A 16,583-nucleotide genomic window follows, 5' to 3' on the forward strand; every position below is an offset into this window, starting at 1 on the left:
AGCAGGTGATCTGTTTTTATTGGATCGCACACAAAATGGACAGTAATGGGTACTGGTTCAGGGGAAAAAAAAAAAAAAGGCAAAGAAACAAAATCCCTTCAAATCCAACAACCAATTTAGAGAATAACAATAGAGAAGGAACCAGCCATATAACAAGTGTGATACATCTCTGACAAACAACCAAGATAAGTACCAGCTAATGACAAAAGACAAACGATTTCAGATTGCATTAACATCTACTACCCAGAAGTACACAGATCATTAAAGATTTCTTTCCAGAGCTCCTTAGATTGAGTTTTCTCATATTAGAATGTCTTTTCAACATGAGAGCAAATAAGAATGACTGAGTCAGGTTGCAGGAGAGAAAAACTAAAAGTGAATAGGAAACAAAAAGATTACAGTTATTTTCCTGACCCTAGAAAATAAGATAACTCTTCCATGCTATCATTCTTCCTCTAATTGATTTATTGAGAGTTGACATCAAATTTATCAAGTGTAACTTTGAAAAACCTTTCCTTTTTCTAAAAGTATCTATCCTGCTAGCTGCAGCCAACAGTTTTGAACAAGACCACTTACCACAGTGCTCCTCATGACTGAAATCTAACACAATGTAATAAAAAAGCATTTTCATGCTGTACATACAGTGTATTCTATTTTCAAAGGCTCTAGCAGAAGAGAGGGATTCCAATCTGCTAAAGGGCTAAGAGTACTCTGAACAAATTAAAGACCTATGGAAGGCAATTGACATTTGCTAGGTTGAGCTCCGAGACTACATTTAGTTCTGGATAGGCAGAAAATTTAAAAATTACCAGCTGTATACTGACAGATATTTTAAGCAGTGTTTGTAAGATCTTTGAGACAGGGATCCTGTCCTTTGTTATGTGCCATGATAATGGTTAACACAGCTAGGTTCTGATTCAGCATTGGGCTTGGCACATTATGATAATAACAGATTATTCGGAAAAAAACCAACAGTATATTGCCAGGATTTTGATGACCACATTTGAGTATAAATAGAAATCTTTCTAGTCTGGTGCTCAAGAGCTCCTCTCATCTCATATGCAGCAAAAAGCTGAATAGGCAGTAATGTGAAAAGTGAAGATACTGGCTTCTAGCAGTGTAAAAATCCTTTCAGCTGCTCCTTTTGTTCACTTTATTCTTCCTTGCAAGAATTTACCATCAGTTCTCTCCAGCAGTTATAGCAGTGTTTGTATAATCAAATAGCTAAATTTTGGAAAATCCTAGCATCCATCAAATCTGCAAAGAATTACTAAATCACAGGCAACTGATTTTTCACTCTTTTCTGTTTCATTGCTTTTGTGTTTTGCCACAATTCCATTTTTCAATTTATGCCATTTCCCTAGTAAAACAAAGGAAGTCTTTGTTCATACAGAACTCTTTCCTTTTTGGGGAAAAAAAAAATCCCAAAACATTTGTCATATCTTTTTGTTTAAACTTCTAACCAATTTATTTAATACTATATCTGTCCCATCTTTAAATTCAGAGATGTGTGGAAATTTCTTCTGTAAGCACTTATTCCATGACTGGGTAAAATCCTCTTCTGCAGTGAGGGGGTATTTATACAATGTGTATTTAAAGGGAGACTTATAGAAACAGATTTCTGCTCTAGATGTCCGTTCATCATCCAGTCACTCTTTCTAAATTTTGTCTCATTTCCAGATATAAGAATTCTTACTTCGTTCTCACTTCAAGTCTTTTCTAATAAGTTTTCTTTTTGCATTGCCTTTTCTTAGATCATGTAAATGTTTTATAATTCCAGAAATTAACTTCTATACCCAAAGATAAAAATACTTAATAATTTTACCCCACCTCATTTCATCTGTGAAATGCTTGAAGACATAAATACCTGCTTTTTAAGTGAAGGGTTATTTGTTTAACATATTAAAGTGTTAAGATCAAAAGTTTTGAGCTACATAAGCCCTAAAAATGGATTTTACTCATACTATAACAGTTCTTATGGACTGTTCACTGTCACATCTGATAAGACACTAACATTTGCTTGATTGTCACTACGATGATAAAAAATTATTCCCAAAAGTGTTGTTCATAAATTTTCATGAAGCTAATCATTCACCAAATTTGTAAAAAAAATTTCAACTCCAACTGAAATAATGCATAAATAATAGATATTTAGCAAGACACCTTTACAAAAAGAGAACTCCTTCCTGTTAGGCTCATTGTATTAAAAAAAAAAAAAAAAAAAAAAAAAAAAAGAGCTTTCTGTAGATTTTCTGCAATCAACTAAGTTAAGAAATATGATTTTATACCAGTTTAGCAAAAAAAACACCTCTGTGAACACTACTAAATTATCATTTAAATTTGTCTACTAGTAGCAGTTGTTAACCAAAATAAGATGAGATCAGAATTCCTGTACAGTGTGTGGTACAGACTTCATTAAGCTCTTTATAATAAAGTGTTAAGCTACTATAACTGCTGTATTTAAATACGGCTTTTAAATCATCTGTTGAGGAAAGGGAACTTAAGTGTCTAATTTTACTCCCAAATCTGTCAAGCATTCCGATCTGGCAAGTTCATCCAGTCCAGCAATCTGATGAGGAATTTTCACAGAAATTTAAGGAACTTGTGGTATAAATCAATATTTGCTCCTGGCACCTGATTCTGTTCTTCAAAGCTGTCAAATACTTTGCATCTGTATAGCTAGTAACTGTAAAATATCAAAATCAATCATGACACAGATTGAACACAGAGAAAATCAGCAGCCATTCCACACTGACAGAAAGTCATAGATTTGAGGATATTGACTTCAATATGTAGTTATAATTTTTCTACTCAGAGTCGACCATTTGTGGGATTGTAATGCACACACAGGCACAAGATGAGAAAAACCTCTCAGAACTTTAATTGTGAGTTGTTTTCATTTTCTGCCCCACCCAGAGCATGCTGCTTTTTTACTGACCTTTAAGTGCTTTTTCCAACATTTATTCCAGTTCTGTCTAAAGCAAAACTCCTATTAATATGTAGGCTATAGTTAATAGTTAAAGTCTATGTAGGTTATTAGTGTGTAGGTTATAGTAAATAGTTAAAGTCAGATGAGGTAACTTTACCACACATTTTATTCATTTAACTTCAAAACATTTTGAGTAGCTAGAAGTACTAAACTGTAAGCTAATACTGGTTCCCAAACATAATGTTCATTACCTCATGGGAGAAAGCCCCAAAAGTTATTTGATTAAGCATATAATTGCATTCTGCTGATGAGGGATATTTGAGGATTGTCCTATCATTTTATCACTTCAAAATCTATAATCCTATAAAGGACACCCTGGAATAATTTCTTGGGTATCTTCCTTTAAAGGAAATGAGAGGATCTGTTATACATCCAATAAATGCATACTTTCTGGATAAGGTTCAAACAAAATGAATGGGCTAATAATATTCTTAAAACAGCAAAACCCATAATCCTTTCAAGCAAGGAGATTCTTCAAGGTGCTTAACACTTCACTGAGTTTGTCCCTATCCTGGTCCTAGCAATGGAGTTACATCTCAGGAGTAGAGATCACTGCATCCACTGAAGTTACAAATAAAACAGCACAACTGAAATTCAAATCAGGCCTTTCCTTTAAGTCAAAGAGTTAACTCAAAAAATTGTATTTATTTGTTTTCCTCTGCGCAGAGCACTTCGCTATGTAAGTAAGCATAGCAGTTTAGTGAGAGCCAAGCATATATTTTTTTCTAAACATATCTGGACAACAATGTTGTCATGAAATATTGTATACTGTTTGATGCATACAAGTTTGCCACATAGAACATGGCACATATAAGCAATAGTAACCGCCAACTTTGCCCAAAATGTAATGAGAAATTTGTCCAGGGTCTTATTTTTAGCTGCACCACTGGGAGCAAATTCATCATAAGTGAGGGCTAGTCAAGAAAAATTGTGTTCAGGAGGACAAAGGTTTCTATCTAGCCAACCAGCAGTGTAGTTCTGACAACCCCAGTGTCAATAGGTGTATTTGTCTCCAAGGTAAATTACAGTGAATGTTAGGTGAACTGAGACAGTGTTGAACTCTTAGCAAAGGAATGTAGCCAAACAGCAATCACCAGTATAAGACAGAAGGACATCTGGTACTTTCACCTTTAGCGTTCCACAAATACCTAACTGACTAATTAACAGGACAGCCATTAAGATAAATAAATTCTATTAGTCTTCTTTTACAGACAGAGAAATAGAAGTGGGGTGGCTATATTTCCATTTCCTCATGATGCTTACTGTTGGGGCTCAGCTTAGAAATGATAGCCATTGTAATTAGCTGTTTGCATTGCAGCCTCTCCCAGCTAGGATCATAGAGCTATTGTGCTATATCTTATACAAACATTCAATAAAAAAATGCATTCTCTCCTTAAAGAGATTACAAACCAAAAAGAAGGAATGACACAGCTTTCAGTAGCTTTCAGTGGAGATGACCTGTGGACACTGGACAGGAAAAGGAGCACAAGCTCACAATACTCTGGCTATGCAGATACCTGCAAATTTTCCTTTTCCTATTTAAATAAATACATAGTAAGTATGAGAATACATAGTGAGTATTGAAAGGAGTCGTGGATTGAACTAGATCCAGGAGGTTTATTCCAGTCCTATATTTTTATTCATTTTTATCAGGTCTCCTATCTATTTGTTCTGTTCAGGGCATTTAAAACAGGTGGGTTCTGTGAGGTAACTTGAAGGCTAGGGTAATGATTTTGCAAAGTCATCCCACATTATAATACATACCCTCAGGAAAGTATAAAGGCAGCGAGTTTTGCATCATTCTCTGATGGAAGAGAGAGACATATGTCTCTATTATTTATAATGGGAGCTAGCACAGAGAACTTAACACATCTGTGCACTTGTTAAATTGAATTAGAGATTTTTAACCTTGAAGAGGGATAAATCTAAACTATCAAAGTATCTCAAGTTTAAACAAAGAGGACTCTACTAGATAGCAGAAAAAAATATTTAAATGGATTTCAGAAGCTTTCAGGTGGACAGTGGTTATAAGGAATATGGGCTTTTATTTAGATTATTCAACATAGAGTAGACATTATTTTAAAGTAAGCAAACAAAATAGATCTATAGATAAAAATAAGCGGGCGAGGGAGCGAGGGTACCATTACTGTGCCTTATTTCTCAGGCATAGATTACTATCATTATTACTTAACCATATTAAGGAGCATAGCACCCAGGCAAGTTGGGCATTCCAAAGACCTGGAAGCAATTGGAAAAGACACAAAGACACATAGTCTGAGTTCTTCCCATGAAGACATGAAATAAGTGAGGCTTATCAGGAATATGAAACTTCTTTAAGATCATACTCTGAACAAGTGTCAGCAAATAAAGCCTATTCTTCCCAAGGAGATTATGAATTCTTCAACTTTTCAGTAAGTTTCTTCCAAGCAAAGTTGGCATTTCCTAGCAAAGAAATGATCGCTAAGAAATTAGAAGAGGTTCCATTTCATAAGAAATTGCACGTTATTCTGGATACACCTACTTTAGTTTTCTGTCTGAAACATTAGCCAACTTTAAAACTTGGTAATTGGAAACATATATTGATCTATGTGACAAACTTAGTAATTATCAAAGTACTTCTTAATGGAAGAGTTCTTAAATTTTCCGAATAAAAAGGCAATGTACTTTTCAAACAGTTCTTCTGCAGATTACATATATTGTATATGAACTCAAGCTACCTGAATTTGCTTCTAAAACATGTGGAAATTTTATATTCTACCGTCTTTTCTTAATAGTTTGTTTATTTTTTGAACCTGTTTCTTTTTAAGCTAAAGCTTTTTGTAAATCTGGTTTAATTGTATTTCAGATGGTAACAACCTTTCAAGTGGCTCTTCTTCAGGTAAATCTATCTTGTAAAATTCTATCTACTAAAGTCCTTTTATTGCTTTGTTCTGGTTCTATTATTTCAAGATCTCATTACATTTTATATAATTCTGGAAGAGTGCAAGTCAAAATATGGCTCTTGCTCCCACTCTCTGAAAATTTATTTCTGCAAAACTATAGATATAACAGCTAAACTATTAAATTTAGTATAATTATATTACATATAAAATCCAAATGTAGTGACACTTTTCAGCTTATTATCACTGAAAGTTCTTGTGTGCAGAACATAAAAACATTTCAATCAATATATGAGACAAAACACACTGTGGAATTTGCTAGTGGTATACAAATTCAGTGTTAAAACATAAAGAGAACTTCTTCAGGCTTTCTGTCTCAGACAAAAGCAGTATTTTTTATTCTATGAAGCCTGGCAACCAAGGCAATGAAGGGTCGAGAATTTCTTGAGAACTTGATTTAATAGATGAAATAAATTCTTTTTTCCAGCTACCAAAAACCCCACCCTATTCTCAGCAAGACAGCAAAATAGTGTGCTAGTTGACAAATTCTTTGCATATAATATTTGTTGTGATGCTTGTTATTTTGTTTCATTGCAGTTATTTACTTTTTTTCTTCTTTCCACTTTTAATTATGTCTAAGAAATAAAAATGCTAGAAGTAAAATTTCTCTCCGAGAGGACCAAAAATTCTTTTTTCTTACGGCTTTTTCCCAAAAACACTGTAACTCCTATAATCTTAACATAATGAATGAGATCTACTAAAACGGCATCTCTATCAACAAATGGGAAGAAAAGCAGACAGGTAAATGTACAGGTTCATATAAACATCCAAGGATATAATCATTCCATCTTTTGAGGGAGACCCTGAGAACATCGTTGAGACTAAATTCACTGGTCAACCACACACAGTATAGCCCTCCATGTAGCCTGACTTCATTCCCTTCCTTTCACATTCTGACAGGTTACCTCAGATACCTATGTGTAGACAGGAGGCTCTGGAACCGTGTTATTCTCTTAGCCAGCCTCAATAGTACCTTTTAGAAGTATAGCCTGAAGACAAAAAAGTGCCATCAATAGCACAGAGATAAAACTTTCTCACTTACACGGGAACATGAAGAAGATTCCTATCACTAATACCGATAGAACTCAAATGCAACCTTAAATTTTAGAGAAAATAAAGAACTGAAGTGCCAAAATTAAAGTAGACCATACCAGAGAATAATAATAATAAAAAAAGTGTATGTGTATGCGATATCTGAGAATTATAAATTTAAGCTTCTAAACTTAATAATTGTATATAGCTTCCTTTTCCTGCCTGAAAAGAAATTAAGATTATTTAATGAGCAGAGCAAGAAAATGATCTACTTATGTATGCTTCTCTACATTTGGGGGAAAAAAACTGGGGGAAAAAAAAAAAAAGGTTCTTTCCATAATTCTCTGTCCTAAGGCCTGCTGAGCCCAGACCAAAAATAAGGCAGTGTTACCATAGAGTACATTCAAGTATTTGCTGCTATTTTTTGCTGCCTGTGTCTGTATTTCTGATAACCTAGATCCTGAAAATTCTTTGACAGTAGGCATTCAATTATCAAAAAACCTTTCAGCAAAGAGCTGACTTGTGCTCCTTTTGTGAAAATAATTTTGTTCATTGTTTGAGGAAATTTCAGAACAAAAGTATTGTTGAACTAACGCATGCTCTGGAGGATAGTCTTTCATAATAGACCTACCTTACTTGCCATTATCAAGGAAATCTCTCTTTGTTTAGAATAGGTTGATCTTTGTGGATATGTATGTTGTATTCTTTACTCTTACATAGTGAAAAAGTAACATGTTTCATATTATAGCCAAACCAGTCATCCACTATGATAAAACTACCCAAGACTTCATTTTCTTCCACTTTACCACAGCTAACAGGTTGTACCAGAACATGGACAGCTCAGAGTTTGGTTTAGCTCTCAGCCTAGGACAGGTGGTACGTCATACCAGGAAACAGTTCTGACGGTTTCTACACCACACTTAATGTATCTGGGGCAAATATTTTGTACATTTGAGCTCCTTTGATTTGATTTTGGAAAGTCTAAATCTAGAAAAGGTTTAGTGTCTAACAGACTAAATCTAGCTCCCAACTAGGGAGCCTGGACCAGCTACCACTTCTTTTCCCTTTGGTTGACTTATCTGAAAGCAGCTTCAGATGCTGCCTTCTGGATAACTACTTCTCTGCATCAGCATGAAAGCAACAATGCTACTAGAGATGATACAAAAACTGGCTGAGCAATTCTTTGAGAAGCCATCATGACCTCCTAGCTGCTATGTCTTAGGACTACCCTTCTGCAGTGCTCAGGATAGGAAACCAGGAATCCCATGTGCATTGACATGGGCTAAACAGACCTTGGGATAGCACATAGCATCTACCAGTAATCCTAAAACCACAAAGAAATTGTAGGGAAAGGAAAGCTGTCTCAGTCGTCGGCATTTCTCTGACTTTGCCACTGTGTCTAGTATGTAAGTATACATTTTTATCACTAGAAGATTGAGGAGTACCTTCACTGTAGCAAGGCAACATTCAGATCAAATATCATTTCCCTTCCTTGTTGCAGAAAGTTTGCACAGAACAGATAGGGGAATTACTTGCCACGCAAGTGTATTGTGTTATTAAAGAAATCCTTATTCAGATATGTATTTCCTGGTATACCCCATTTTCAAAATGAAATTTGTATTAATGTGGCAGGAAATTTGCAACCATGCTCGTTACTGTTAATAAAGTATTTTTGGAACCAATTTTCATTCTTCTTTTTTTTGTTTCCCCGCCACAAAATTCTATATGATGGTATTTAGTGTTTAAGAATTGCAATTTTCCATTAATGTTAATATTTCCCATTTCAATACTTACAGAAAAGCAAGTCTATTAATTTTTCTTATCAAGATAGGTTTTTCCCCCTACACTTTTTTCACAAAAACTATTAACAAAACACTTTATTTCCATGAATTCTAAATAACTTCTCCTTTGATCTCCCAAAATATGTGACAGAATTTAAAAAGGCTTTCAGAAGACAAGAAAAGTCAATTTTAATTTGGGACTTTGGAGATAATTACATCTGTGAACAGTTTAGAAGTGTCCTTTCTTATCTGCAGTGTATTTTAGGACTGCGTTCTACTATTTTGAAACTCTACGGGTTAGCTGAGATGGCACAGAGAATAAATGCAACCAATAGATTAACTCATTTGCGAACTACTTATTCAGTGAAGCAAGGTTTGAAAGGAGGAGGTGGAATGTAAGCCTGGAATTGTGACTCAGACTCAAATGCTTTCCTCAATTGCTCTCAGCAAGCCACAATTATACAAATCTCTGACTCAGCATTAAGAAGAACTTGGCAATCTGGTCTTCAACTTCAATAAAATACAAGGATTTTAATGTAATATTATCTGTATATTTATAGTAAATAGCTAGTTGCATCTCAAAAATGTTTTAGTATTGTAAGCCAAGATAAATCCGTGACATCATACCTACACAAAGCAGGGGTTGTCCAATTTCAAACAAAAGATTTTACTTTATAAACAGTACACCAGGAAAGCTTCCACTGACCCTTCTAATCTATACCGGGACAGTGGGCCTGGGGCCATGAATTTTACTTTATGACAAATTGTATTATTACTGAGCTGAGCAAGGAAGTGTAATGTAAACTAGACAAATTCTGAATGGCCTCCCGATCGTTTTACCTGCAGTACTGCAGCAGAGAGCTGAATGGCCAACACATCATATAGCTTATTATCTATACACTGAAGAAGAATAATACTACTCCTCCTCCTCTAAAGAATATTCAAATTAAAAAGCAGGAAATAGGGATTTTAACTTTGAGACCATTTATTACAGTTTATAGAAGAATAGCAAAAAGCTACTAATTTAAGTTTTCTATGTCATGCCTAAGAGACTTAGCAAGAAGCAAAATTCTCACTAAGTATTCTTTCCAGCTGAACTGCATTTAGACAGCTAAATCAGTAATGCAGTATAACATGGTCATATTAACTTGATGAAGCAGAAAAGACCATCTGCACCACCATGAATATGACTAAAATAGAGTGCCAGTAAAAAGCCTTTAACAATGTCTAATAGCAGAAAATCTTATGAATGGTATTTTTAAGAAATTCAATGTAATTGATGAAAAAAGAATTATAGTATTTGTTTCACCTTTGATGCAATAAGCTTTCAAAATTGATTTATAAACTGTTTTGAAACTCAATTCTATGTGCATTTAAAAATAATAAAAATCTTTGAATTCTTTAATTTCAACTTTAAACAATGTGTTCAATTATACTTGGTAAGTTAGACAGAATATCCATGTTCCCAGGGTGCACTCTGCTGAATATCACTGTGCAGATTGAAAATTGGCACCTCTAGCTGCTGTTTAAAACATGCATGACTCTGCTTTTATGTAACAGAAATTTCTATCATCTGCTGTACTGTTGTGTGTACATTAGAGTTATAGAGTCAATGCTAAATATTTGGAATTCAACAAGCTTTTTCAGAAATTTTCAAGGGAAAAAAAGCAATATTGTTATACGGATTTATATTTTAAAGTAGGGGAAAAGGGTGGAAATAAATGGCCAATATTTCAGATAACTGAGATATTATCAGTAGAGTTTCATAGGTTCTTTATTATTTAATACGTTTTCAATTACTTGGGTAACAAACAGCAAGGTGCTGTTTGCTTGGCTGCAAACAGCAAGGTGAGAATGTTTGTGAATGTCTCAAAATTATTCAGAATATGAGATTTACAGACATATCTTATGATACCAAGTGGCCAAGTGATGAAACAGTAAATAAAATTTTTTACATTAACAATCAAGAAAGAAATCTCTCAGGTGTCATGAAAATATCTTAAATTAGCACAGGCTAGAAAGATAACACAAAAAGGCAAATCAAATATTAGGAATTATAAGGAAAGGAACTAAGATCAAAACAAAAAGCTATTATGTCCCTGCATTGATCCTTGAGTTTCAGAGTAGCTCAGACCTGCCAAAAATGATTACATGATAAATGAAAAGGAACTGAAAAGAGTGAGAAGGATGATCAGAAGTACACAATACAGTTACACCAGCATTCTCCAGGTTGTAAAAGAGGTATGCAAAGAGGAATGCAACAGATGTATCAGAAGCTATAACATTACTGAGACTATAAAAAGGGAGCAATTATTAGCTATTTTTCATATCATAAGAACTAGCACCCTCTCCAAGGCAACAGGTTTATAGCAGGCAAGGGGAAGTACTTTTTCACAAAGGTACACTAAAATTATGGAACTGTTTCCTATAGGATGCTTTGCAGATCAAAGTACAACTGTGTTTCAAAACCACTGAGACAAAGTCATGGAAGAAGGGTACACCAAACATTCAGTTTGTGGTTTGAACACAATCTCTGGCTCGGAAAGTTTCTGAACTGCAGATAGCCAGAAACTGAGTAAATTTACTGGGAGAAATAACACATGGTGGTGATTCTTAAACTCCTTCTCCATATATCCACTACTGGCAAATATCAGAGGTCCAACAACGTGCTAGATGGACCTGCAGTGTCAGCTAGTACAGAACCTTTAAGAAGAGCAAGGCACTCTCACTTTCATTCATGTAGAATTCAAAAGAAATTCAATACTAAATATATAGGACATTCATTTTAAAACATTAAATGATTAAGCAGTGCCATCAACTGCTCTGCACTTACTGTTGGCCATAGGCATCAATGAAAGACTATTTCAAAACATTTCAGTATGGGACAATAAATTTCAGTGCTAAATATTAATGAACTAGCCACTAGGCAATTAAAACTGACTGGAAAAAAATGAAATCTTATCCCAAACAGAACTTTGTATCCCAGTAAGAGGGAATAAAAAATATTTTGAGATGACCTCTGAGAAATCATTTTGTTATTGATTCACCGTGGAAAACACTCATGCAGCAAAGTGATGAGTGACAAGAAGGTATTAGATAAGTCAGGTTGTTTATGCAGTGACATCTGATTATTTGAATTATTTCAATTATTTTATTTTGTTAATTATTTTTTTAGCATTTCTTTTTCTAAACTGTTTACTATGTTTTATGAACATCAGAAGTCCCTATGCATTTTATTGCATCTGTGAGTTGTATTACATAATACTTTAAAATAATTGCTATCTGGGTCTGGTTCTTTAGAGGGACAGTCTGTAGATTTTGCAGATCTTCCCCTATGTTTTCTTTATTATTTGCATCATATTTTACACTTCCTCTCAGCTACTGATATTTCTTACCATTACACAAAGTTGTTAGTTTTCCACACACTTAGAATAGCCTGATCCTGCCATGCAATATACCAAGCCTAACTAAGTCCACACCTATGCACATGTACAAAAGATAATTGCATTGCATAGATGCAATTGAGGCTTGAGAGCTGTGTCACTGTTTTTTCTTCCTGAGTGTTCCTTTACTTTTCATTTTAAACTCATTTGAAATAAGCGTTTCATTTAATTGTAAAATGTAAGTATTGGAAAGGATTGTGGAAAAACTGATACACAACTTATTTTTTTTTCCTAAAGGATTAGCACTGGTATCTTTCTGTTTAATTTGTAGGCAATAAATCAATAAATCAGCAGTACACTTTTAAGCATATAGGGTTCCACTAATAATAGAATGCACAAATACCTATTTCAGGATAACAGCTATCAAGCAAAGTAGTTTGATGTGTTCTAGCAGTCTTTTATAGAGGCATAGATTTTTAATTTAGAAACATCAGAACAGACAACCTTATCTCTTTTAAAACAGACTGTAGAATCAATGCTGCTAACCCTATTCTGAGCTCAATAACTTAGGTCAGGCTGAGGTATGATATCCTTTAACACTATGACTATAATCAACTTACAACTGTATAATATTTCTATATTTACACATACAATTGCTAAGCATTGTAATTTATTAGGAATAGGTCAGTTATAGCTATTATTATGCATTCTGACTGTGTGTGAAAAAAGCAGATTTTCATGACAAGAAACTAGTATGTAATATTTTCTTCTTTTGTATGTATTTACATGTAGGCAGACTTTTGGGGTTCCGGTTGCCTGGATTGAGACTTTTAACGTACAGAAAGCAGTCCTTACCACAAGAAGACCCTGATGCAGTGATAGTCGATTCATCCAAGCACAGCGATGACTCAGTGGCTATGAAGCACTTTAAATCACCTACAAAAGAAAGTTGCAGTCCTTCAGAAGTGGATGATACAAAAGCACTGATTCAACCCAGTAAATGTTCACCTTTGGTTAATATATCAGGACCTCTTGACCATTCATCACCTAAACAGCAATGGGACAGACTTTACCCTGACATGATACAGACAAGCAATCCACTAACCCATTCCAGATCAAAGGAAAGCATTTGTAGTATACGGAGAGCATCTTCAGTACACGACATAGAAGGCTTTAACGTCCATCCCAAGAACATTTTTAGGGACCGTCACGCAAGTGAAGGTATGGTAGAAAGTCAATCAGTATTCTATGATGTACTAAGAAGGAATTATTGCAATTTTTCATAGAAATTATCATCACTTTGTAAGCAAAATTAAATATAATCAGCTGTATACATTCAAAGGCACACTAAAACTATTAAGGGCCCAAATATGCCAGGCTTATTTACACTAAATACTGCTTTTCATGTCTAAGCAGACCAATGAAATCATGAGGTTGCTCTTACAGTACCATCTGCCTTCCTATAGAGATATAGCAAAATTGGCCCCAACATTCCTAAAGGTTATACTGATATTTGGGGGGAAAAAATCAGGTGATCCAGTTAAAATTGCATGCACAGTTCTGTCCCGTATATTAGATTGTCTTTGACCATATGAAATCCTACTTCAGAGATTGATCAGTTTATTTTTCTTAAATCTGTAATGTGCACATTATATATTTACTGATCCAACACTGAGACATGTTTTTTCTCTCAAACTGGAGAAAATATCCTCAGCAACTCTACTGAAATACTTTGTACAATGCTTAGGGAAATACTTGGTGAAATGCTTAGTGTAAAATTCATGTAAGTGTGATTTTCTCTTTGTGTTAGTATATTCTTGCAACCAGCAAAGTTTACAAAGATGTTTTCTCTGTCTTCTTTCTACTGTCTAGTCATGGAAAGTCATGGAGTGTAATCCATGATTTCTTGTTGGAGACAGGGAATTTGAGAAACTTGGGGAACAGTTTAGCAAACAGAGGTTTGAAAGCCCCGTGAATGGAGAGGTACCTTTGAAATTGGCTTTTGCAGAGAAGTGCCACATATACAATGCTTTTGAAGCTACTGATGGTCTAATGACTGGAATGGCATACTTTTTATTCAAGCCAGATGATAAGGAATTTATATGGACTGTTTTAAGATCTCAGAAACATATGTCATGGAAAACTGTGCACAGATTCATAAATTAGTAAGAAAATGAATTTTCATTGTCAGTGATTGCCTGGTTTTCTCCTTCATTGACTGCAAGTGTAAAATTCCTTTAAGTTCTCCTTCCTTTTGGAAGGTCCACATCAAAGGCTGTTGGCTCCTGTACATCTCCTAAAATATAAGTCTGAATGCTCCTCTGCCACCCAAATTAACTTCTAGAATGGCAGAACTAATTATTCCTTCCAGTTACTCTTCCTGTATTAAATATAATGTGTAAATACTTCTTTTCTCATTTCTGTTTCTTTTGGACTCTGATTTTTTCTCCGTTCGAATGAACCTGAAAATTCAATTAAAACTATATCATTTTGCTATATTTCATGTTCACATTCAAGCCAAGATTTCAAGATCAGGATGTAGAGGCAAAAATCTCCAAGGTTGAACCTTGACGTGTCTTTTGGACCAGTGCATAAGCTTCATCTTGGTTTCAACTTCCCTAGATATTTCAAATAAATGATATTTAAAGATATCTGTTTTGTCAATTTCTATTTTCAGAATTTATTCTCATTAAAGCACTTCCCAACAGGTCATTCTTCATATAGTTATGTGGTGAAAGTGTGTAAAAATCAGTTTCTTTGGTTATGGTGGCATAAAGCTCATGCAGAGCTTTGCCACATAATTTAATACTTGCTGCATGGAGGAGCATAACTTCTAGCTCCATTTCACTGAATAATATTTTTCAAATGTTAAATACTAAGGAAAATAAATTTTACTACGATGAGTCAATAATCCATTTGTATTCCTATGGCCTCTCATATGATGCAATAATTCACAGTGTAAATAGATAAAACACCGCCACTCTGATTTCATTCTGCATAAGCTACGAAATAGTAGAGTATCTGGCCCTAAGTTTAGGTCACACATACACATTCTAAAAAAGTACAGCAGAACAGAGGATGGCTCTCAGAATTGCATTAGAATTAGTAACCATCCTTGATGCCATCTGCTTCCAAGCACATTAGAATTTGGCACCATATGCTGAAAAGATGTTTAAATTTAGCCAGCAAGTCCTGCTTGCTTTAGTCAACAGTGAGACATAAACTCCTATCATTGCTATAAAATTATCCATGTAAGATAGACAACCAGGATTCAGCCTAAATCATCTTCTCTGGACTCACAGATTCAGAGCCAAAGCTGTAGATGCTGCACTGGAGAATGTAAAGCCCTAAATAAAAGTAAAGTACAATAAGTAAAAGTAAAATACAGTCCCAATGGAAAAAATTATGGGGCCTTTGATGTTGCAATATATATTACCCAAGGAAGCATAAGGTTTAACATATTTCCCATTCCATTTTTATTTTGTTTATTGATCCTAATAATTCTGAACTTTCCTGAATCCACTGAAAACTACTACTCCACCTGAGAATGCAATTCAGGATTCAGATTTAATTTTTTTCCACCTTTTTGAGTTCAAATAGTATTAATTGAATCAGCATAACAGAATTCTGACAACAGAGAATAGCAGCATTTAGTTCAATACTAACTACAGCAATTCACCCACAGTCGAATATATTTTTTTGGAAGATAAGGCAGTTGAGAATACAAATGATTTCATGTGTTAAATTTATGTAGCCTAGTTGCCTATCACTTTAAAATTGTCATAGCTGTGGCCATTATACGTTGAAAGGTGTTAGGATGTAAAATTCATTTGAGTGTACTCAATTTAATTCAATTCTAAATTTGCCTATTTGACAGCAAAAGCAGCAGGGCAGGAACTGTGTCTTCCACTCACCACCCAAACTGCAGCCAAGCCCTTCTCACCTGAAATGCCAGCAATCCAGATTTTGCAGGCGGGTACAGGTTCACAGGGACACTTTGGGAAATTTATTGTCTTCAGAACGTGACCTCAGCAACATCCCTGCAGTCTTCAGAGCCTAACTCAGCCTACAAATTCTGCATTACTGCTACAGATGCCTGGCACAGAAAGGCATCAGGCTGAGAGAACTAAATACTCTCCCACACCCATGGTCCAGAAGGCCAGCTCAATGCCTCATGCTCCCCAGACCTCAGGAAGCTGAGGAAAGCCAGAGAGAGGCAGCAGATGTGACATGATGCCACAGACAAGACCAAGCATCACCTCCAATTCCCCTCAGAGGAGAAGGACATGGTCTTTCTCCAGAGCAGGGCTGAAGCAGGGCCTCTTCAGGGACAGGGCTGCTGCTGGGGCGGACAGGGGCACAGCTGTCTCAGCCCTCAGAGGTGGCCTGTCACCACAGGTGAATATCAGCTTGAGCCCAACACACCTTTGAAAGCCGGTAAGCTGGTCATGGTGGCCAG

The 16,583-nt window shown here is 35.2% G+C and overlaps 1 protein-coding gene across 1 annotated transcript in view; it reads left to right on the top strand.

Annotated features, from left to right (window-relative positions):
* KCNH7 (potassium voltage-gated channel subfamily H member 7) overlaps positions 1–16,583 on the top strand; it is a 231,377-nt gene that overhangs the window by 141,608 nt on the left and 73,186 nt on the right. Inside the window, exons 4-5 of the mRNA XM_075756815.1 lie at positions 5,835–5,867; positions 12,917–13,345. Of these exons, the coding sequence (XP_075612930.1) occupies positions 5,835–5,867; positions 12,917–13,345 (462 nt within the window). The remainder of the gene's footprint in view (positions 1–5,834; positions 5,868–12,916; positions 13,346–16,583) is intronic.

The sequence above is a fragment of the Balearica regulorum genome, chromosome 6 (genome assembly GCF_011004875.1).
Source record: "Balearica regulorum gibbericeps isolate bBalReg1 chromosome 6, bBalReg1.pri, whole genome shotgun sequence".
Taxonomy (NCBI): domain Eukaryota; kingdom Metazoa; phylum Chordata; class Aves; order Gruiformes; family Gruidae; genus Balearica; species Balearica regulorum.